At 39.5% G+C, this 18,279-nt stretch overlaps 1 protein-coding gene across 3 annotated transcripts in view; it reads left to right on the top strand.

Annotated features, from left to right (window-relative positions):
- The window catches only part of ZFR (zinc finger RNA binding protein), a 48,246-nt gene extending 40,743 nt beyond the window's left edge, over positions 1–7,503 (top strand). Inside the window, exons 17-20 of one of the 3 annotated variants that reach the window (XM_082336473.1) lie at positions 397–492; positions 3,491–3,602; positions 3,713–3,810; positions 4,543–7,503. In XM_082336473.1, the coding sequence (XP_082192599.1) occupies positions 397–492; positions 3,491–3,602; positions 3,713–3,810; positions 4,543–4,722 (486 nt within the window). In that variant the 3' untranslated portion in view covers positions 4,723–7,503. Of the gene's footprint in view, positions 1–396; positions 493–3,490; positions 3,603–3,712; positions 3,811–4,542 lie in introns of those variants that run through there. The other 2 variants (XM_082336474.1, XM_082336475.1) reach the window with 2 other exon arrangements.
- The last annotated feature ends 10,776 nt before the right edge of the window (positions 7,504–18,279 follow it).

Raw genomic sequence — 18,279 nt, 5'->3', positions numbered from 1 at the left:
ACTTTGCATTCTGGCAAAGGCACAATAAAGAAACCAAACAGATTCCCTTGACCTTTCAGTCTCTATACCTATTTCTTAGATCTTTACTTTATCCTTTTTATTTCTAATATAGAAAGATACTGTATTTATTGTTACAAGTGAACATAGGTCAAAGTGTACAGGGGATCAAGAAATGTTATTCTTGTATAACCTGTGCACTTTGACTTCTACCACCTTAAATTACTAACCCTGTATAAAATACTGCTGTAAATGGCAGCTCACGGAATAAAGTTGTAGAATGATTTGTTTCAATCTTGTATCTGAGCTTCCATTGAACAGTGGTGTTTTAGTCTTTCAATAACTCCTATTTGCTGTAGGTGCTGGGATTGATTAATTTGATTTTGTATTGCTCTCAAGGCTAGAGCTAATGGTCTGCAGTCGTGTGTGATTATCATACGTATTCTTCGTGACCTCTGTCAGCGGGTTCCAACTTGGTCTGATTTTCCAAGCTGGGTGAGTAATGTTCTTTTGAATGAGTCTTTTTAATACACATGGTACTGCAAGTAAAGCACAGGGAAGTGTTACTACAGTTTTTAAATGTAGACTTTTTCAAGAAGTAATGTAGGGTTTTTTGGGGGGTTTTGGAGGTTTTTTCCCTAACAAATAATCCAGATTTCCTCTAAAAAATTAATTTCTGAGGTTTTTATCATTTGGAGATGGAATTTATTTTTTTCCTCAAAGGAATTTCTTGCTCTTTTGTATTCTTTGTGGCTAGCATTCTTATTCTAGATTTTGGCATTTTTTCCTTTACTTTGTATAAAAGAATCTAATTTTTTCTAACCACCTACTCTGAATTGCTTGGAGTTTACTGAAACTTATTTAAAATGTCAGCTGTGCCCAGATAGTTCTGTGATAACAGAAAGTCTACTTGAAAGAGCAAATCACAGTAATTCCTGTGATCATTAGTATGTCCCTTCTGCAAGATGAAATACCACAGTGCTTCAGTTCAGTCTGTGGATGCGTCACCATTAGCATTTTAATCAGTGTCACTTAGATCTCTAGGTTGTACTGGGTTACCTCTCTTAATTCTTGCAGCCGCGTGTTCTTGGAGCATTCCTTTTGCATTGACTGTCTGAAGTGATGCTCTCCAGGAGTGCAACTTGTGCTCCAGATATTAACAGATGTTCAGTCTGTGGACTGGACAAAGTTAGTCTGAAACAAAATCTCTGAAACGTGTATCATGTGGGAGTAAACTTAGCTCTGACTGTTTTGTTTCACAGACCAAATCCTGTTGCACTGTGCTGCTTCCTTTTCGGTTTTGGCAGGAAGAGTACTAACATTGTCAAGGCAGTTTGAGCAGTTGGCATTATTTCAATGAGAAATGTTTTACAACTGTACTAAGCTTGCAGACAATTTTATTAAATTACTTCTGATAATATTTATTGCTTCTGGAAAAAATGTGGAGCAGTTATTTCTGGTTTTTAAATATTTAAAGTAAAAAATAGTGCCAGTTTCTGTGCTGCATTTCATGAAAGATACACTGTACCAATATAGCTTAAAGGAAGCTAGGAAGTATCTAAGTGCCCTCTTGATATCACTATGATACTGAGTTGCCAAAGAATAAACCCTGGCATACTTTTAGAAAAGCATTCTTAAAATTATTGCAACACACAGCAGGCACATAGATGAAGAACAAGGAATGCTGTTTCTTATTTCTCACATTATCTGTTGTAAGGCACATCCAGAAGGGAAGAGAGGTACGAAGCAGCGTGTCAGGCCTCGCCGTGTCTCAGTTCTCTCCAAAAGTGATTCCTGATTTGCTCCTGGTCCCTGATGCATTGTCAGTGACATGGATCAACATTGAAGTCTGTGTAGTCAGCTCTTCTTTTGGCCTGTTGCCAAAGTCTTACTGATAAAAACAATGACAGAATGAAAATGGTGATTTTAAATATATGTAATTTCTGCCAGTCACAGATGGAATTTCGTAGCTTTAAGAAATATATTTTTCCAGATACAGAACTTCTCCTAACCTGTATGCTAGAAGCCTGTTGCAAAGCAAAGAGATGCCAGAGCTTTTCAAAAAGAACCTAAGTAGTTGTAAAAATAGAAGATAGTAGGAAGTCTAAATATGGACATTAGTAGTGCCCTCTTTATATACCTAAAAATAAAAACTAAATTAGAAGAATTTTGTCAAGTTCCTACAAGTTAGAAGGAACTGTTATTCAAGGTTGATTTTTCAAACTTGAAATCCAGCCTTTTGTGCACATAAACACCAGGGCATCATAATTCACATTTTCCTGGGATTAAGTTGTAGACTTTAGTGTGTTGTATGAGGATCCAAAAGAACTAGACTTGAATAAATGCAAAAACATTGTGTGCTTTTTTTCTTTCCTGCTGTATTTTGCTTCATACTTGAAATCCTGAGTAATACAGTGGGAGTATGGAAATACTGTGCTCAGGAATTGAAATTTGTCACGTAAATGGAGCTAAAATAGAAAGGAATGGGCACCCTTAGTGAAGGATTGTAATCAATACTGCCTATAGTTACTTGCATGCATCAGCATAGGCATTTACTTCCGGAAAGTAAAAATAAAAGGCAACATCTGAACAACTGTAAACTCAGTGAGGAGGGGGAGGACCAAAATACAACCCCCCCCAAAAAAAAAACACCCAAAAAGAAGAGAGAGGCATTGTTTGAGAATTAAACTTACCAAAGAGGTAGTATTGAAACATCATTTAATGCTGGAAAAAAACCTAAGGAAAGCTATTGTTTGCCTTTGCAAATATTTTTAAATAGGTTTTTCTGGAAAAAATAGTGTCTAGTAAAAGTAAACAATGGAAATATTCACAGAAAAAAACTATATTTAAGCATTTAAACCATTTTAATTAATATCAAACAATGTATAAATTTTAGAAAGCCTGTTTATCATCAAGGTTTTTTTACACTTGTTCAACATCAGAGTTAGTGTTAACCTATATTCTGGAGAAGACTTGCTGTGAACTTCAGTTTTGCTGTACTGAAGAACTAGTAGCCACTTAAAAGATCATTAAATTTTCGACACTTTAAGTTTCTGTACTCTTGTAGAAAAAAAAATATTTTTCTATAGCATCCTGTTAATTTCATTGGATACAGTGTGTGCTGTTTATATTCATGTGGCTGACAGATTCAGGTGGCTCACCATGTTTTATACTCTCTCAAAAACTGGCTGGACAAATTGTCTACCTGCGTATGTAGGCTACTACTATATAAATTTCTAGAACAACTTTCTTTTGAACAACTTGTGATGAGAAGCATATCAGTATCAGTACTCAGTGTTAATCTTGCACCAACTTTATTCATCTTTATAAAAGATCTGATTTTTTTTTTTCCCATTTTACTGGAAAGTGTTCTATGATGTGTAATGTTCTTCAAAATTCTGGATACAAAAGTTCTGTATTGAACAACAGTAGCAGCTTTTTCCTGTTTTAATCCGTCTTCTAAATTGGCTGTATTTTCTTATTTTTGATCTAGGCTATGGAGTTGCTTGTGGAAAAAGCGATTAGCAGCGCTACTGGACCACAGAGTCCTGGGGATGCACTGAGAAGAGTTTTTGAGTGTATATCTTCAGGAATCATCCTTAAAGGCAAGTTGCATTTGATCAGTGCCTGTGTACTTATGCTTAACTAATGTAAAATCTGTAGTCTTGGTTGAAATAAGGTAGAGATGTGCTACTAATTAGCCTCACCATTGTAGGTGGTCCTGGCCTTCTGGACCCTTGTGAAAAAGATCCTTTTGATACACTTGCTGTAATGACAGATCAGCAACGAGAGGATATTACTTCGAGTGCACAGGTAAGATAACGTACGTGTGAAGTAACTAAACTTGATGGCTGGTTTTGGGGGTGTTTTTTGGTTTTGTTTTTTTTTTAAATGAAGCTATACAGTGGACGTGAATTTTCCTTTCTTAGAATATAGGTCGGGCTTTCAGATGATCAGTCTTAAGCTAGGCAATAAAAATGTCACAACAGAGGATGTGTAACAGTGTTCACTTTTGCACTAAAATTAACATATTTTCCTGAAAAGTTTGAAGCACTGCCATCTATATTTATCTGTAGAGATGCTCACTCTACAGCAGTATTAGATTTAAAATTACATTGACATTTAATATTTTATTAATAAATCTGTGTAAGTTTAATTTTTAATATTTATTGTATCCACTTACAGTGGTGACCATTCATACTTGCAGCTTAAGATGTTACTGCCCCTACCTCTTCACTTGATCCTTTTGCTAAAGATTGCTAAGGTGTAATGGGACATGTGACAAGCCTTGGCTGCTGCAGTGCAAGTCCAGCAGCTAAAACATATGTGCATTATTTTTAAGCTAAGATGATGTATTTTGTACAGAAGCAGCAAATGTGACATACACATTTTGTTGTGTTGACTTTGTTTGGGGAAGGAAGAGGGGATAATGAGAGTTAAGGATAATATCATACACCACTAATGTCCTTCATTAATTGTTTGACAAAGTACTCAAAATTGATATTTGTTTCTAACAGAAATGTCCTCTTTCTACCCTTTTTCTAGTTTGCACTGAGACTCCTTGCATTCCGTCAAATACACAAAGTTTTAGGAATGGATCCGTTACCACAGATGAATCAACGCTTCAACATCCATAATAATCGTAAAAGGAGAAGGGACAGTGATGGGGTTGATGGATTTGAAGCAGAGGGGAAAAAAGACAAAAAAGATTATGATAACTTTTAAAAATGTTTGTCATCAGTGCTAAGATCAAAGGTGATAAGAAGTCCATTTGTTGCCTTGCTTTTACTTCATTCATAATAATGTCTGTTTAAAACATCCAAACCCAACTCGGGAATTAGATTTGGAAGAGAACAACCTAGCTCTTCTGTGAGATTCTGAGTATTTTAATGGATGTACTGTACCAGACAAATTATGGATGGAAAGACTGCAAATGGAAACTCTGTTGTCATAGGAAAAAATAGTTTTCCCTCATTGCATTTTCTTTAAATGTATTGCTAACTTTAGTAACTTTTCTGTTTTTTTTCTTTTTTATTAACAAGTGCGTTGTCTTATCTTGACTGTATTTAATGCAGCATTTGTGCTTCTGTTGCTATGTGTATTTTGACTTTTTATTTAGAAGTTTTTTGTTTGCCTTTGACACTAGTTGTATAAGTTACTTTGTGTTAGATAGTATAAACTGTTCCCCTCCCAATTAATATTTTACAGAACTTTTTTTTGTAAAGTGAGACTGCAGGATTATGTTTTTTTCTAAATGTGAAGGGGTTACAACACATAATTATCCTGCCATTTGAGTGCTCAGAATTAAATGTTTTTGCCAATCTTGTGGCATTTGTCTCCTTAGTGTGATATAACGGTGTAATTAAGACAAATTTGTGTTAATCTAATCAAGTTTGCTGTTAGTTGTGCATTAGCAGTATAAAAGCTAATATATACAGTATGGTCTTGCAACAGTTTTAAAGCAGGTGCATAATTGATCAAAGTTTTGCATGATGTTTTTATTTTTCATAGAAAGGCTTTTAAAACTATCATTTTAGGTTAAATGCGTAGGTCTTTGTATGATTGACTTTGTGACATAGCAAGGCCAAAAAATAACTTTCTGAATTTCTTTTCTTAACGTACGAGCAAAAGCAGGCATTTCCCATTTAGACAAAGTTAGTCATCCTTTTCAGACAACTTTGTCGATATGATATTAATGCCTCTCAGCCCTTAAAATAAATGTTTGTCATATCAGTGCCTGTGAGGTTATTCCTTATAGCTATTCCTGTATAAACTTTCTGTGATTTTTTCAATAATTCAAATTTAAAAATGAAGTATTACTGAAAAAGTGAAGGTTATCAAAGAAAAAACCCAGAAAATTATTTGATGTGGCCATAGTGTATGCTTATGTCTCTTTCAAAAAGCTAAATATAGCAGTGGTGTAAGTAAAGTTACATCATACTGTTGATGTATGCTTTGGTACACAGGTGTGATTTGTTGTCACAGCACTACAGTGGAATACACAAATAAAAACTAAAATTTATTAAATGACTAAAATTCATTATACACTGGAAACTGAAGTTTCATTCATTCTGTTCAACGTGTGCTATGCTTTGTTGCAAATCCATAAAACACAGGTTAACATAGACTAACATTCCGGTAACTATTTTATCGATGGCTGTAGGAGAGTATCACACATTACGAATATTATTTGTTATTTCTGGTACCATTTATTAAAAAAACTTGTGTTCCCTTTTGAGGTCGAATTTATCTTTGACCTTTTTAATAAGTAACTCTTGGAGTAGGGGGATGTTCTGTTTGCAACACCTACATGGGCCTATGGAGTAAAAATACAATACTTTAGAAAAATAGAGGGAGTCTAAAGACTTAAAGAAAAAAATTAATACAGTGTTCTTCAAGCATCAGAGTGCAATTTTTAAGGGAGTGATTCGTGGTTAGCAAATAAAAGGAAAGCTTTCTCCTTCTAGGAAAGATTTCTTACTAATTTCAGCATCAGAAATACAGACAGCAGAAATGCTTTAAAATTACTTTAAAAAAAAGATTACACTAGTTTCTGTTGTCCAGCCTTGATACATAGCTCCAAGCACGTGCTTGTTCTTAGTGTTTTTTTAAGAGGATATCTTGCTGCCATGGTGTCTCGTTAGCCATTACTATTTATTTTGAAAGCTACAGGTGCTATTCATGTGGCTAGTTCAACTCCATACCAAAGTTCCTTTCCTCATAAAGAAAACTTGTCTATTCAGGCATGTGACCCTAAAATTTAGGATTAAAAAGGTCAAAGATGTATTTTGGATTTCCTGTATTTTTGTTCTACTGGCTTTTAACTCTTAACCAGTTTCTGGATCTTTTGAAATATTGTATACTTAAAGTGATTCCACATTAAATATGAAGCTGTGACCATGATTTTTGCGCTGTGTGGTGAAGAGTGAATTTGCAGTTTGTTTCTGGTTTTCCTGCCCAAATTAATGGGCTATTTTAGGTAACTTCTGACTGTTGTTAATCTAAGAAGAATAGAAAAACAAGGTTTTAAAAAGTACGGAGCTAGCTTTGACTTTAAATATTACACTGTGCACTTAGGAAGACAAAACCGAGACCAAGTAATCAATTTATGAACAAGCAATCATTTTAATATCCTGTGTTTTGGCAATGCTAGCAGTTTACTAATACGCAGTGTTTGCCTTTTTTATTCAGCAACGCTGTGTGTTAAATCTCAAAATCCCAGAGACCATAGTCATCATACACAAGAGAGAAATGTACACAGCAAGAATTTTCCCCCTCAGTGCTCACCTTAGAGGAACAGTTTGTGAAAATGTGAGCTGTTCTGTTTTGAAGCTTTTTCAAACTTTGACTTGTCTGCCTAGCTTATAAGCGTGTCCTGTCTGTGAGCAGTGTGGTTTCACATGGATTCCTGTATAGATGCATTGCTAGAAATTAAAGTCTGTTGGACATAGTCCATCAGCTTCTTGCCCTATTATGAAATTCTAGATGAACTGTTAATTTGATAGAGCTATTGAATGTGATGGGTTCATTTGCTGCTTTTATTTTTAGACCTATTTCACTACTCAGGAGTGATTTAATAGTACTTAAAATTGTTGTATCTAGCAAATTTATGAGAGTTGGAATCAACTTTAAATATTCCTACAACAATTTGTATGCATATTTAACATTCTTGTTGATGGTTGAATATCTGCTAATCATTAGTCTGATAAGTATTCACAAAATGCCGAATTCATTTCTTTATTAAACAGTTAAGACTTGTTTGGACTACCAAAATCGATTTTAATGGCATAGCATTAATAATAGAGTGGGGAAAAAAAAAAAAAAAAAGTAGTAGGCACAATTTGCAGTATGTTTTTTGCACTTACATTGTAGGTTTCCAAAGTACAGTGATAGATTCAACAAAAACATCTGGTTTCCTTCTGTTTGTTGGTTTGTTTTTTTTTTTTTCTCTGAAAGCTGTAAGCCAAAGAGCTTTCTAGCCAAAAAGGCTAGCAAATTAAATTTGTCCTGAGAGATTCTTTTATAAATCTTCTCAAGAGTTCTTTTCTCCTTCAGTGTGTTATTTCTCAGCCTTTTTAAAATGAAACAGACATCCAGTCTTTTGGGGAGGAAAAAAAATCCAAGGAGTGCCATCTACAGAGTTATCACAATGGTTTTGATTTACATCCAGATAAAAATCAGGCTTCATTCTGTAAATATCTGTTAATTTGTATTCTCCTGTTTTGTTCCACTTTCTCATTTGGATTATGAAAATGTGCACATATATTCCTAGTACTGAGAGAATTTTGCTGTTGTTTATTGAACTGCTTTCTGATGTTTTACAGTCTGCATTTTAAGAAATGCTGCCCTAATAACACTTAGCAAGTGTAAAGTTCCTAACAGGGTAACCGTCATTGTTTTCCATGGGTACATGATTGGCAGCTCTTCCTGGGGATTTTTATCCTGTGCAGTGCACACCTTCCCATTTAACATAGCCTTAACATACCTGCTTTAGCATGGGTCATCATTAAGGGTCATTTTCTTTAATAACTGTGTTTTCTTAAACTGTTTTGCTATTAATATTTACTCTGAAGCCAGTGATTCATTTATTGCAGGGTAGTTTAAAACCTATCAGCTTTTAGAGGCTCAGCCTAGCTTAAATCATATATTCTACATCAATCCTATCTCATGTTGATATCCTAAATGCAAAGAAACACAGAATGGCATCAAGAAACCTCTATGGATTTTTGTAGTTTTCTATATTTAAAAATCTTAAGATTGCAGAATGGAATAGCTGACCAAGAGAAAATAAATGACTTTTTCTACAGTAAAAGGTTATTTTAACATTAAAAGAGAGACAAAAAGCCTCGCTTCTATATGAGAATCACAAACCTTGCTCCTTATGTGTGCTTTTTTCTTTCCTTTTCCGCATGCTGCATCGTGTTTGTATTAATTGTATGCATATATGATAAGGAAGTTCTGTCCAGGATATGTAAGACAGCCTTATCACAGACGTCATGTCAGGCATACATTTAAATATGCCAGTAATGTGCTGGTTATACAAGTTAATGTTTTCTTACTGAGACAGTAAGCTGAGCTGCACTGCTAACAGTGCAAGTCAGAACAGTATGGGAGAGATGGAGGTGCCTGAATACAGGGGTTTACTGTCATTTTACATGCTGCTAGGGTACGTGCTGCTCCAAAAGGGGACGGGCGCCTCAGAGGTCCAGGCCCATAGCTGCCAGCCCCATGTGCATACCTCAGTATGCCTTAGGGCGTCTGGAATGGCACTCCTCAGGTAACTACCGTGTATTTACACGCATGAGAGAAAAGCGCTGGTACTTTTAAGAATTGGAGCCAGTGGGATCCAGAGTGTTGCCAGTATAGTCATGTGAAACTGCACCTTCCAGAAGGTGGGATAATCATGAAGGAGGCATTGTGGTATCGGCAACAGAGTGTGCTTGTCGCAGTAAAGTGCCTATGATAATTAAATGCCATCCCAATTTCTCCCAGTAACTTCAATAGTTTTTTGTGTGTGTTTTGTAAGTGGAGAGGGAATAGCATAGAATACAATACAATAGACTATTTCAGTTGGAAGGGACCTACAGTGATCATCTACTCCAACTGCCTGACCAGTTCAGGGCCGACCAAAAGTCAAAGCATGTTATTAAGGGCACTGTCCCAATGCCTCTTAAACACTGACAGGCTTGGGGCATGGACCACCTCTCTAGGAAGCCTGTTCCAGGGTTTGACCACCCTCTCCATAAAGAAATGCTTCCGAATGTCCAGTCTACGCCTCCCCTGGTGCAGCTTTGAACCATTCCCACGCGTCCGGTCACTGGATGCCAGGGAGAAGAGCTCAGCACCTCCCTCTGCCCTTCCCCTCCTCAGGAACCTGCAGAGAGCAATGAGGTCGCCCCTCAGCCTCCTTCTCTCCAAACCAGACAAGCCCAGAGCCCTCAGCTGCTCCTCACAGGACAAGCCCTCCAGCCCTTTCACCAGCTTTGTTGCCCTCCCCTGGAGGCATTCAAGGATCTTCGCATCCTTCCTAAATGGTGGGGCCCAGAGCTGCGCACAGAGCTCAAGGTGAGGCCGCACCAACACTGAATACAGCGGGATGATCCCCTCTTTTGACCAGCCGGCCGTGCTGTGCTTGGTGCACCCCAGATGCGGTTTGCCCTCTGGGCTGCCAGGGCACGCTGCTGCCTCACAGCGAGCCTGCTGCCCACCAGCACCCCCAGATCCCTTTCTGCAGCCCTGCTCTCCAGCCACTCCTCTCCCAGGTTGTACTTGTGCTGGCAGTACTCCTTCCCAGGTGCAGAATCCCGAGTTTGTTCTTGTTAAATTTCATCCCATTAATCACTGCCCAGTGCTCCAATCTATCTGGATCCCTCTGCAAGGCCTCCTGCCCCTCAAGAGAGTCAACAGCACCTCCCAGTTTGGTATCATCATCAGACTTGCTAATGGTGCATTCAGCTCCTGCATCCAGATGATTGATAAATACACTGAACAGCACAATGTGTACATGACTTTCCCCCTATTTCTCATACGGAGCAACCAGCTTTCTATGGCCATGTGTATCAAGAATGTGACCCAATACATTTTCATTCCCAAGTGTATTGTTTCTGATAATGTATCCATATGTTTCAAGTTTATTATAATTTTGGTGGTCTTTTACAGAACCAAGGGCACACACATTTTAGCAGGAAATTGTCTGCTCTTCCTAGCCTTTTTCCCTTTGATGGTCAATCACCTCAATAGCTGCATTTCTCCAGTGAAAAGAAGTAGTCTTTGAGTGAACTATTACTTTGAGAAGAAAGAAGAAAGGGAAAAAAAACAAAGAAAAATGGTTATCAGAAAGAAGAACAGAACTGATTAAATGGGTCCAACTGAAGAAATAAAATGAGGAAGGCCGTTAGAGAGCTACAAATCAAAGCTAAATTGGAAATGAAGGAAAAGTTACATCAAGTAGTAAAACAGTCAACTACAAAAATAGTGTGGGAAAATGAAGAGAAAGGCTCTATTTCATGCAGAGAGAAGACCTAGTCCAGTATGTGATTTGCCACCCATGTGGCAACTGCAGTGCGCCACAAAAGCGTAGAAGAAAAAAAGAAGTGCCAGGTGACTGAGGAGGTTGAGACTGAAATGGTTTAGGCCAGCCAAGCTGAGGTGTTAATAAATGTTACACAAAATGTCACTGAAAATGAGCTGGAAGGAAAGGTGAAGGGAAAGATGAAGAGAAGGGACTGACCTTTCGTGCATCTATCCTACTTCACAGACAAAACTGTGCATGTCGTGTCCATGCCCTGCGCCTGTACAGGTGAATGAAGAGGAGAGTGTTGGGGAGTGTGCGAGCACACTTCTCCGAACACTTGGAAATCAAAATGAATGCTGCACAGCCAAAAAAAAATCCACAGTGTTAATCAACAGGCTCAGCTGGACTAATATTTGAAACGTCTCTGTGTGCTCACAACAGCAGAGCGCGCTGTGTCGTTAGCAGCAGCCTCCATTTGGAAAGGCAGAGTTAATTTTCACCTTGCTGTGACAAGCACAAAGAGAAAACGGTGGTGTTTCAGCTACGCCAGCGTTCCTCTCTCTTGTCAAAAAAAGAGTTTTAAAAAAATTTTAAAATAAATTTAAAAAAAGATGCAGCAAAGTTGCCATGGCAGCAAAACCAATATAAAATCTCTGCTAGTGCATAAGAAGAGAGCAGTGGTTAGAATCACAATCATGACTATCTCATGAATAAATGACAAGTAAATACTTTTGGAGGGAAAAAAAAGAAACATTTCAGAGTAGGCATAGAAGAAGGGAGAAGAGAGATTTGATTTGTCCAGAGTTACTGGGGGGCTGCAAAGAAGAAATGAGCTACAGAAGTTCTCCCAGGTGAGGATTCCCGCTGAGGAAGGTGACCTAAGAAAGAGTTTATAATGGAAGACTTGAGAAAATGTGTGTCAGAACAGTGTATCTGGCAAATAATTGAGAACAGGAGGAGAGGCACATTTCAGATGCAATTCCTGTGTGAGGAGATAGTGTGCATTTTTGCTTTCTTGCGTCCATTTCTTAAGAAACTTCTTGCAGATGCTGACGGGGGTGATTTCAGGGCAATAGATTCAGGATAAGCATTCCTTATATGGCAGTGGGTAATCATAAACCAGGATTCTGGATGCTTTAACTAATGTCCCCAGCATGTTCTCCAGCATATCCAAAGGCATAAGATGCACCAAGTTACAACTGGGTGACCAATTCAGAGCTCCTATTACAGGGATAGCCAGGGCTGAAGTGTTTCGCAAGGAGCAGTGAAGCAGAGTGAGAGAATACAGACCTGAAAGACAAGGGCTTGGAACAAAGTCCACACAAGAAACTTCCACTGACCCTCTGCTGATTTATATATTCTCCCTGAGGAGCGGCCCCTCTGCATATGTCACCCATGCATCAGAAAAGAATAGAAAATTTAAAATAACTTATTTCCTTGGAAAAACCTTCTGGAGTTCTGGAAGCGCAGGTTAGTTCTGGAGTCCCTGAGACAAACATTTCCAAATACCCATCCGACATTCAGGCATGCCAAACTCCCATGCAGACATCAGCATGAATATGTTTCAATTCCAGAAAATTTGGTCAAGAAACTTTCCAAAGGCCCAGAGCTGAAAACCACAGCAATTCTGGAGAAAAGTGTTCTAGCAAATCAAAGCCAGTTGCTAACAGGGAAGAATATATGGTTTTACGAGATTTCTTTTACAAGATTTGCTGCTTCTACAAAGTTTACTGCTTCAAAGAGTGGTTTGTCTTAGCCAAATAAAGGTTTACCTTCCTTAGACAAAGGCCTTTTTGGAGTCAGGGACAAAAATGGGAAGCTAGAGCCAGCCTCTAGACTCATGTTTGCATTCTACCATTAGCTTCTGCTAAAGAGCATGTAGCTTTCCTTAAAGGGTAGGTTTGTGCCTGTTTCTTAAATTATCTGGGCTGGAATTTTTAGCTCCAGCAGCTGTATGGGAGCTGGGGACAACAGCATGACCATTTAGCTGGATGGCTTCTGTCAATACCCGACATCCGTGATTAGTGACTCACACATGCATTTTTCATTAGGAAATCAAAGCCAAGAGTATGTCAAGGCCTGGTAGGCAAAGTAAAACAAGCACACGTTTTACCGCAGTCATGAGCTAGATGCAATTTTCACTGCTAAGGGAAAGAACGGAAGAGACAGGACACCGCTCGCAAAAGCTTCAAGTCTCTATGTGTACTTCACAAAGAGAAGAGGCTGCCGTCTAGGCCCAATACTGAGTATTTCTCCCTATGGATATGCTGGAACCTGCCTGTCCTGTACCCTGTGACTTGGATGCTGGATGGTTCTCACTAGTTTCTCTTTTCCCAGAGCAGGAGTCCTCATGCCCAGCAGGGAGAAGTCCTGCAAGTAACAGCTATGGAACTAGACAGACCAGATTCCCAGCTGGTGACGGATAGCTGGAAATCTTCCCCAAGGACTTTCCATCCTTACTGTGTTTGGAGAAGTTACTTGGGCAGAAAGAACTGGGGCCGCCCAGTAACTCCGGCAAGGACCCCTTGGCAGCTTTTTCCACCACCCAGCTCAGGGACTGGCATCCAAATTGGGACCTGAATGTTGCTTTTCTCTTTCCTGGGGTTCATTCCAACACAGAAGAGTCAATTCAAGCTCTTTGATATCAGGAGGACCATATAGCTATTTATCATTCTTGTTTTACACGAGCTCCTTAGCACCTCCCTTTGGACTGCAAGTTGAGAACTGAGGGTGAGAGGTGAGCCCTGATTTAACTCTGCCTCCCATCCAGCTGTGGCGTAGGCTTTCTCCTGATATCGATGGGCTTTAGCTCACCCTTTGGGTACTGTTAAGGAGAAGAAGTCTCCAGCCTGAAGTAATTTGGATTCACAGTCTTTTGGAGAACAAAAGGAAGAAGTTCACCACACAACAAAGAAGTCTGTGTGTGCCCATGAACAAGTAATTGTGCTTGCTTTCAACAGAACTAAAAAAAGGTGGGGAACTTCCCTAGCTCCTGTGTTCTTGTTTCTGATACCCATGCTTCCTTGGGTGAGTAGAGTTACTAGTTACTCACTTCCTCTTCTCCCACTTGTAGCTAAGAAAAGGAGGTAGTTTTGCTATTAGATGTAAGGTGCTTTTTTCCCTCAATTTTCACAGCTCTCACAGCAATACCTTGTTTTCCATCCTCAAGTTGAAAACATGTAATTCCCAGCTGCGTCTCTATGACTAAAGCAAACACTCTGGTCCAGGGTGTGTTCTCAGCAGTTAATGCCTTTGTCCTCCTTTTCATTATGTACTTGTTAATTTAGTCTTGCATTCTTCTGCATTCATGTTTTGGCATTATATGCCCCAAATGGCAGATTAACCTTCCTGGGAAGTGGTGGGATGCCCCCATGCCCCTCTCTACTTTTACTATGTCCCCATGCCCCCCTCTTTTACTATCATTATCACTTGATCAAGACTTAAAATTTCAGTTTGCTCGTTACCTCTGGAAGGCCCTTGTAGAATAAAAACATTCCGTAATTAGGGGATGGACACAAAATTGCAATGGTCTGTATTGCTACCGCTGAAGGAACTGCTGTTTGTCATCTGAGTCATGAACTGGCCATGTGGGACCTCCCAGATGGCTTTACTTAAGAAATAAAACACATCTCTTCAACCACCTTCAGGGAGGAACCGGGCACATCGTGTCCCAGGACTGAGACACAGGATAGTGCAGGAGTCAGAGATGGAGGTTTCAGATGAGGAAAGCTGGTACAGAGCTGCTTTCCCTTTACCGGGGGAGAGTCGCAGAAAACCTCCCCAAAGAAATCAGGTTCTCACAACAATGAATACAAAACGCTGCTTAAAAAAATTGAAACACACAATGCAGTCAGTAAAGAAAGAACACTGCAACAAAGGTAAAAGAGAAAGAATTCATATGGGACAGCATTAGACAATCTCTGACCATATGCTTAGTAAATGAGAATGAAAACAAATGGTTATATTCCACAGCTCTAAATATTACCTTGGAGTTCACTATGAAGGCGCCAGACTGTAAAGGATGAAATCTGAACCGACTTTGGAAACTAACTCCCAAAGGACATCTGAAAGTACCAGCAGATGAAAATGTCAATGTGAATTCAGTGCTAAAAGCATCATCTTAGAGTAGAGCCCTTCTTTTATTTTCTTTTTTTAATAGAATTGTCTTAATTTGCATAAAGCTAACATACATGACTTTTAGTAGGAAATTATCTTAACCTGTGTAAAGTAGCGATAGCTGCTGGCTGTTCACAGGCAGACCGATTTGCTGACCTTTCCCCAAAGGACATCACAGTACAATCTTCATTTCCAATTTTTTCTTCGATCTGTAATCCAATAATCTGACTTCCAGCTTAGTCTTAAGTCTTGTACATTTCTTGCATACTGATTTCAGCTACTTTAATGCGGTGTCACGCTATTTAATATACTAAGCCCTAAACTGAGTTATTTAATTGAACAATAAAAATAGGGAGTATCAGCCCCAGCATGCATGGTCAATCTTTGTATACTCAGGGTAAATCCAACACTTTTGGGACGCCTCCTACCTTCTGAGCAGGCACGGCCATCTCTGAGGCTCTGGGAAGTGTCAGATTAATTATGCATACACTACAGAAATTTCCAGATTTCTACACCTAAGGGCAATTGTTCTGGTACTGCCCAGGCAAGCGTAAAGCAAGAAAAGTCTTCCAATTCTACCCAGGTAGCTTTTCTGGATAGAAAAAGAGGATCGGGAAACCTTGACAAATGGTTAACTAACTGTGGGATTCTCTTTCCAGCTGCTACTTCAAAATCTTTACCTGTGTCACCATTGGAAGTGCATGTACTAAAAGCAGTCTCCAGACCTGGATCCAGCTGTGGTGCGGGGTCAAAGGGGGAGCACAGCTGCAGCATCCTGCCAGTGATTTACCACTCTTGAATGGAAGGTCTGCACACATCTGTGCCTTTGTAGGTCTACAGCAGGGCAAAGCCTACCTTTATTGTCTTCAAAATGAGGAAATAGGGAGTAGAAATTCAGATGTAGTCATGCAAGTTTGCTCAACACTCAGGAATGGCTTTTAACACTTAATTTGTTACACCTGCCCAACGTACACCAAAGTGCCCACAACACCCAGTGACCTGCACCCCTGCCCATCAGAGTACCCGTGGGACTCCCCAAGGCACCACGGTTTACAAAGCCCCAGGCTCAGAAAAGCTGAAATGTGGTATAAAGCCATATGCAGTGATCTCTGCCAGCTGCGCTCCAGATATTGCCTAGGATAGTGCCTTATCCAGGCTACTCGTTTCCCAGAGACAAAGCAACCCTGACGAGAAGGTCACAAAGCAAAATATGAGATACAACTTCTTGTAGTTAAGAGGATCCCTGAAAGAAAACTGATAGGAAAGCTGCAAACAGCTCCTTTGTGGCTCTTCTCCATCAGCTGTTCCCACAGAGCCCGGGCACAGCTGAGAATTCAGCCCAAAGAATTACTCAAATTTATGGCATCTAAGTTTTTCAAACAAAGCAATCTCTGTTCGTGGGAAGAGTAGAGCTGGTCTGTGAGTTTCCCTCTTGTAGACAGCTTTAGAGGTAAATACGTGATTATATTTTTAGAAAGAATGCAAAACATCAAGATAAAATGGGGGTAGTGAAATGCCATATGTTCTTCACCCACCACAGACAAACTAGAACCTGAGTTTTAAAAAGTTTTACTCTTCTACATTTGCATGACTGTCATTGACATACATCTAAAACTGAACAAAATTAAATGACAGAATTTTATAAGCTCTTTTTTTTTGTTTGTTTTGGGTTTTTTTTGTTTGTTTGTTTTTTAATGCACAGAAAGTCATTGGCTGCATGGAACAAGACTTCCCATTTAGAAGTAACATGGGAAGAAAGATCCTGTTAATACACCATCCCAGGAACTTCAATTTGTTGCAGAAATGAGTTTTTAAAAAGTCTTCATTAGTGATGAGAACCACCATGAACGATAAAACACTGAATTGTCTTATTTCTTCATGGGGAGGGGCCAATCCAGAAAAACACTACAGAGTAAAAATGCTTGAGGGAGGGGGCACATGAAAATAACAGAGAAGTTAATATATAAATACATGAATGAGAGGCAGTAGATGACTAAAGGGGAGTGTAAAGATGAGATGGGGAAGGGGGACCCTCAGAAAAGCCAACTTCACTCTGCCCAAGCTGATTTACCGAGGCGCCCTGAGCACTGGGCAGTCTCTTGAGGCTGTTTCTGAACAAGGAGTTTATTTGGTTACCCCCGTGACCTTCAGAAGGACCCGGTTTCCCTCCACTGTCTGCAGGGGGAACCTATGGAGATTAGGTGGCTGGGCCGAAGTTGGCTTTCGTGAGTACTCCTCACAGGCACTCAAGATTTTAAAAGAGAAAGGGAGAAGACTGCACAGAGGTGTTTCTGGGGAAAGGGAAGACAACCAAAGCCCTCGGTGCTCTGTAATCTGCTGGGGCACAGTGTCTGTGGGTTGCAGATGGCCTTTTCGGATGCAAATATACTTTTCTGAGGTAAGTTAACTTGCATGTGTGATAGCTTTGTTTCAGCCTTTCCAGAAAAGACGAACGCACTGACTGATGGTGGCGATCCAAATCTGGCCCTCAAATTCCAGGAAAAGGGCTTCAAATCCCTTCTGTAATGGGTTCAGCCCTGCACATTTGGCAGCCTGGGGATCAAGCCCCAAGAAGGAGCACTCCCTGTCCATTACCAGGGACAGGACGTGGGACTATGTGGATATTTTGCTGATGCAGAATAGCAATTACATTCTGATTTTTGGGATGTAGGGCTTTTTTTGATGAGATGTTGAAGAATGAATTCCCATGTGCTATGTGGGAATTAAAGCTCCTTTTGCACTTCCCATTGGAGTTAAGACTCTGGCCTGGTGTCAAAACATCCCTTCCTCTCTGATATGCGTTATGCCAGTAAGTAGTTGCTTTTTGCCTTAGTCTGCTGTAAACTTCAGGGTGTGCTTTGAGGTAGTCATGCTGTTGCCACTTTAAATTCAGATGCTTTAAAAGATTTTTTTTTTTAATAGTGCTATTCTCTTTCTTTGTGTATTTTAATACACTAGAAACGATGGAGGTGCTGTCCCAATTTTCCCCTCACCCTAGACTGACACCAGCGTAATCTCATGGGCTGTAGTTTTGACCTATGCAGCTGAGGTCAGATGCAATGTAAAGGAATGATGTGGGAGCAGCTGTGGAGTGAAACGTGAGAGCTCTTCTGCGTGGGATCCCACACCAGAATAGCCTTTGTTGTAAAACT

Source organism: Platalea leucorodia (genome assembly GCF_965183815.1).
Source record: "Platalea leucorodia genome assembly, chromosome: Z".
Lineage (NCBI taxonomy): Eukaryota > Metazoa > Chordata > Aves > Pelecaniformes > Threskiornithidae > Platalea > Platalea leucorodia.
The sequence above is the reverse complement of the archived record's forward strand: the minus strand, read 5'-3'. Positions and strand labels throughout refer to the sequence as shown.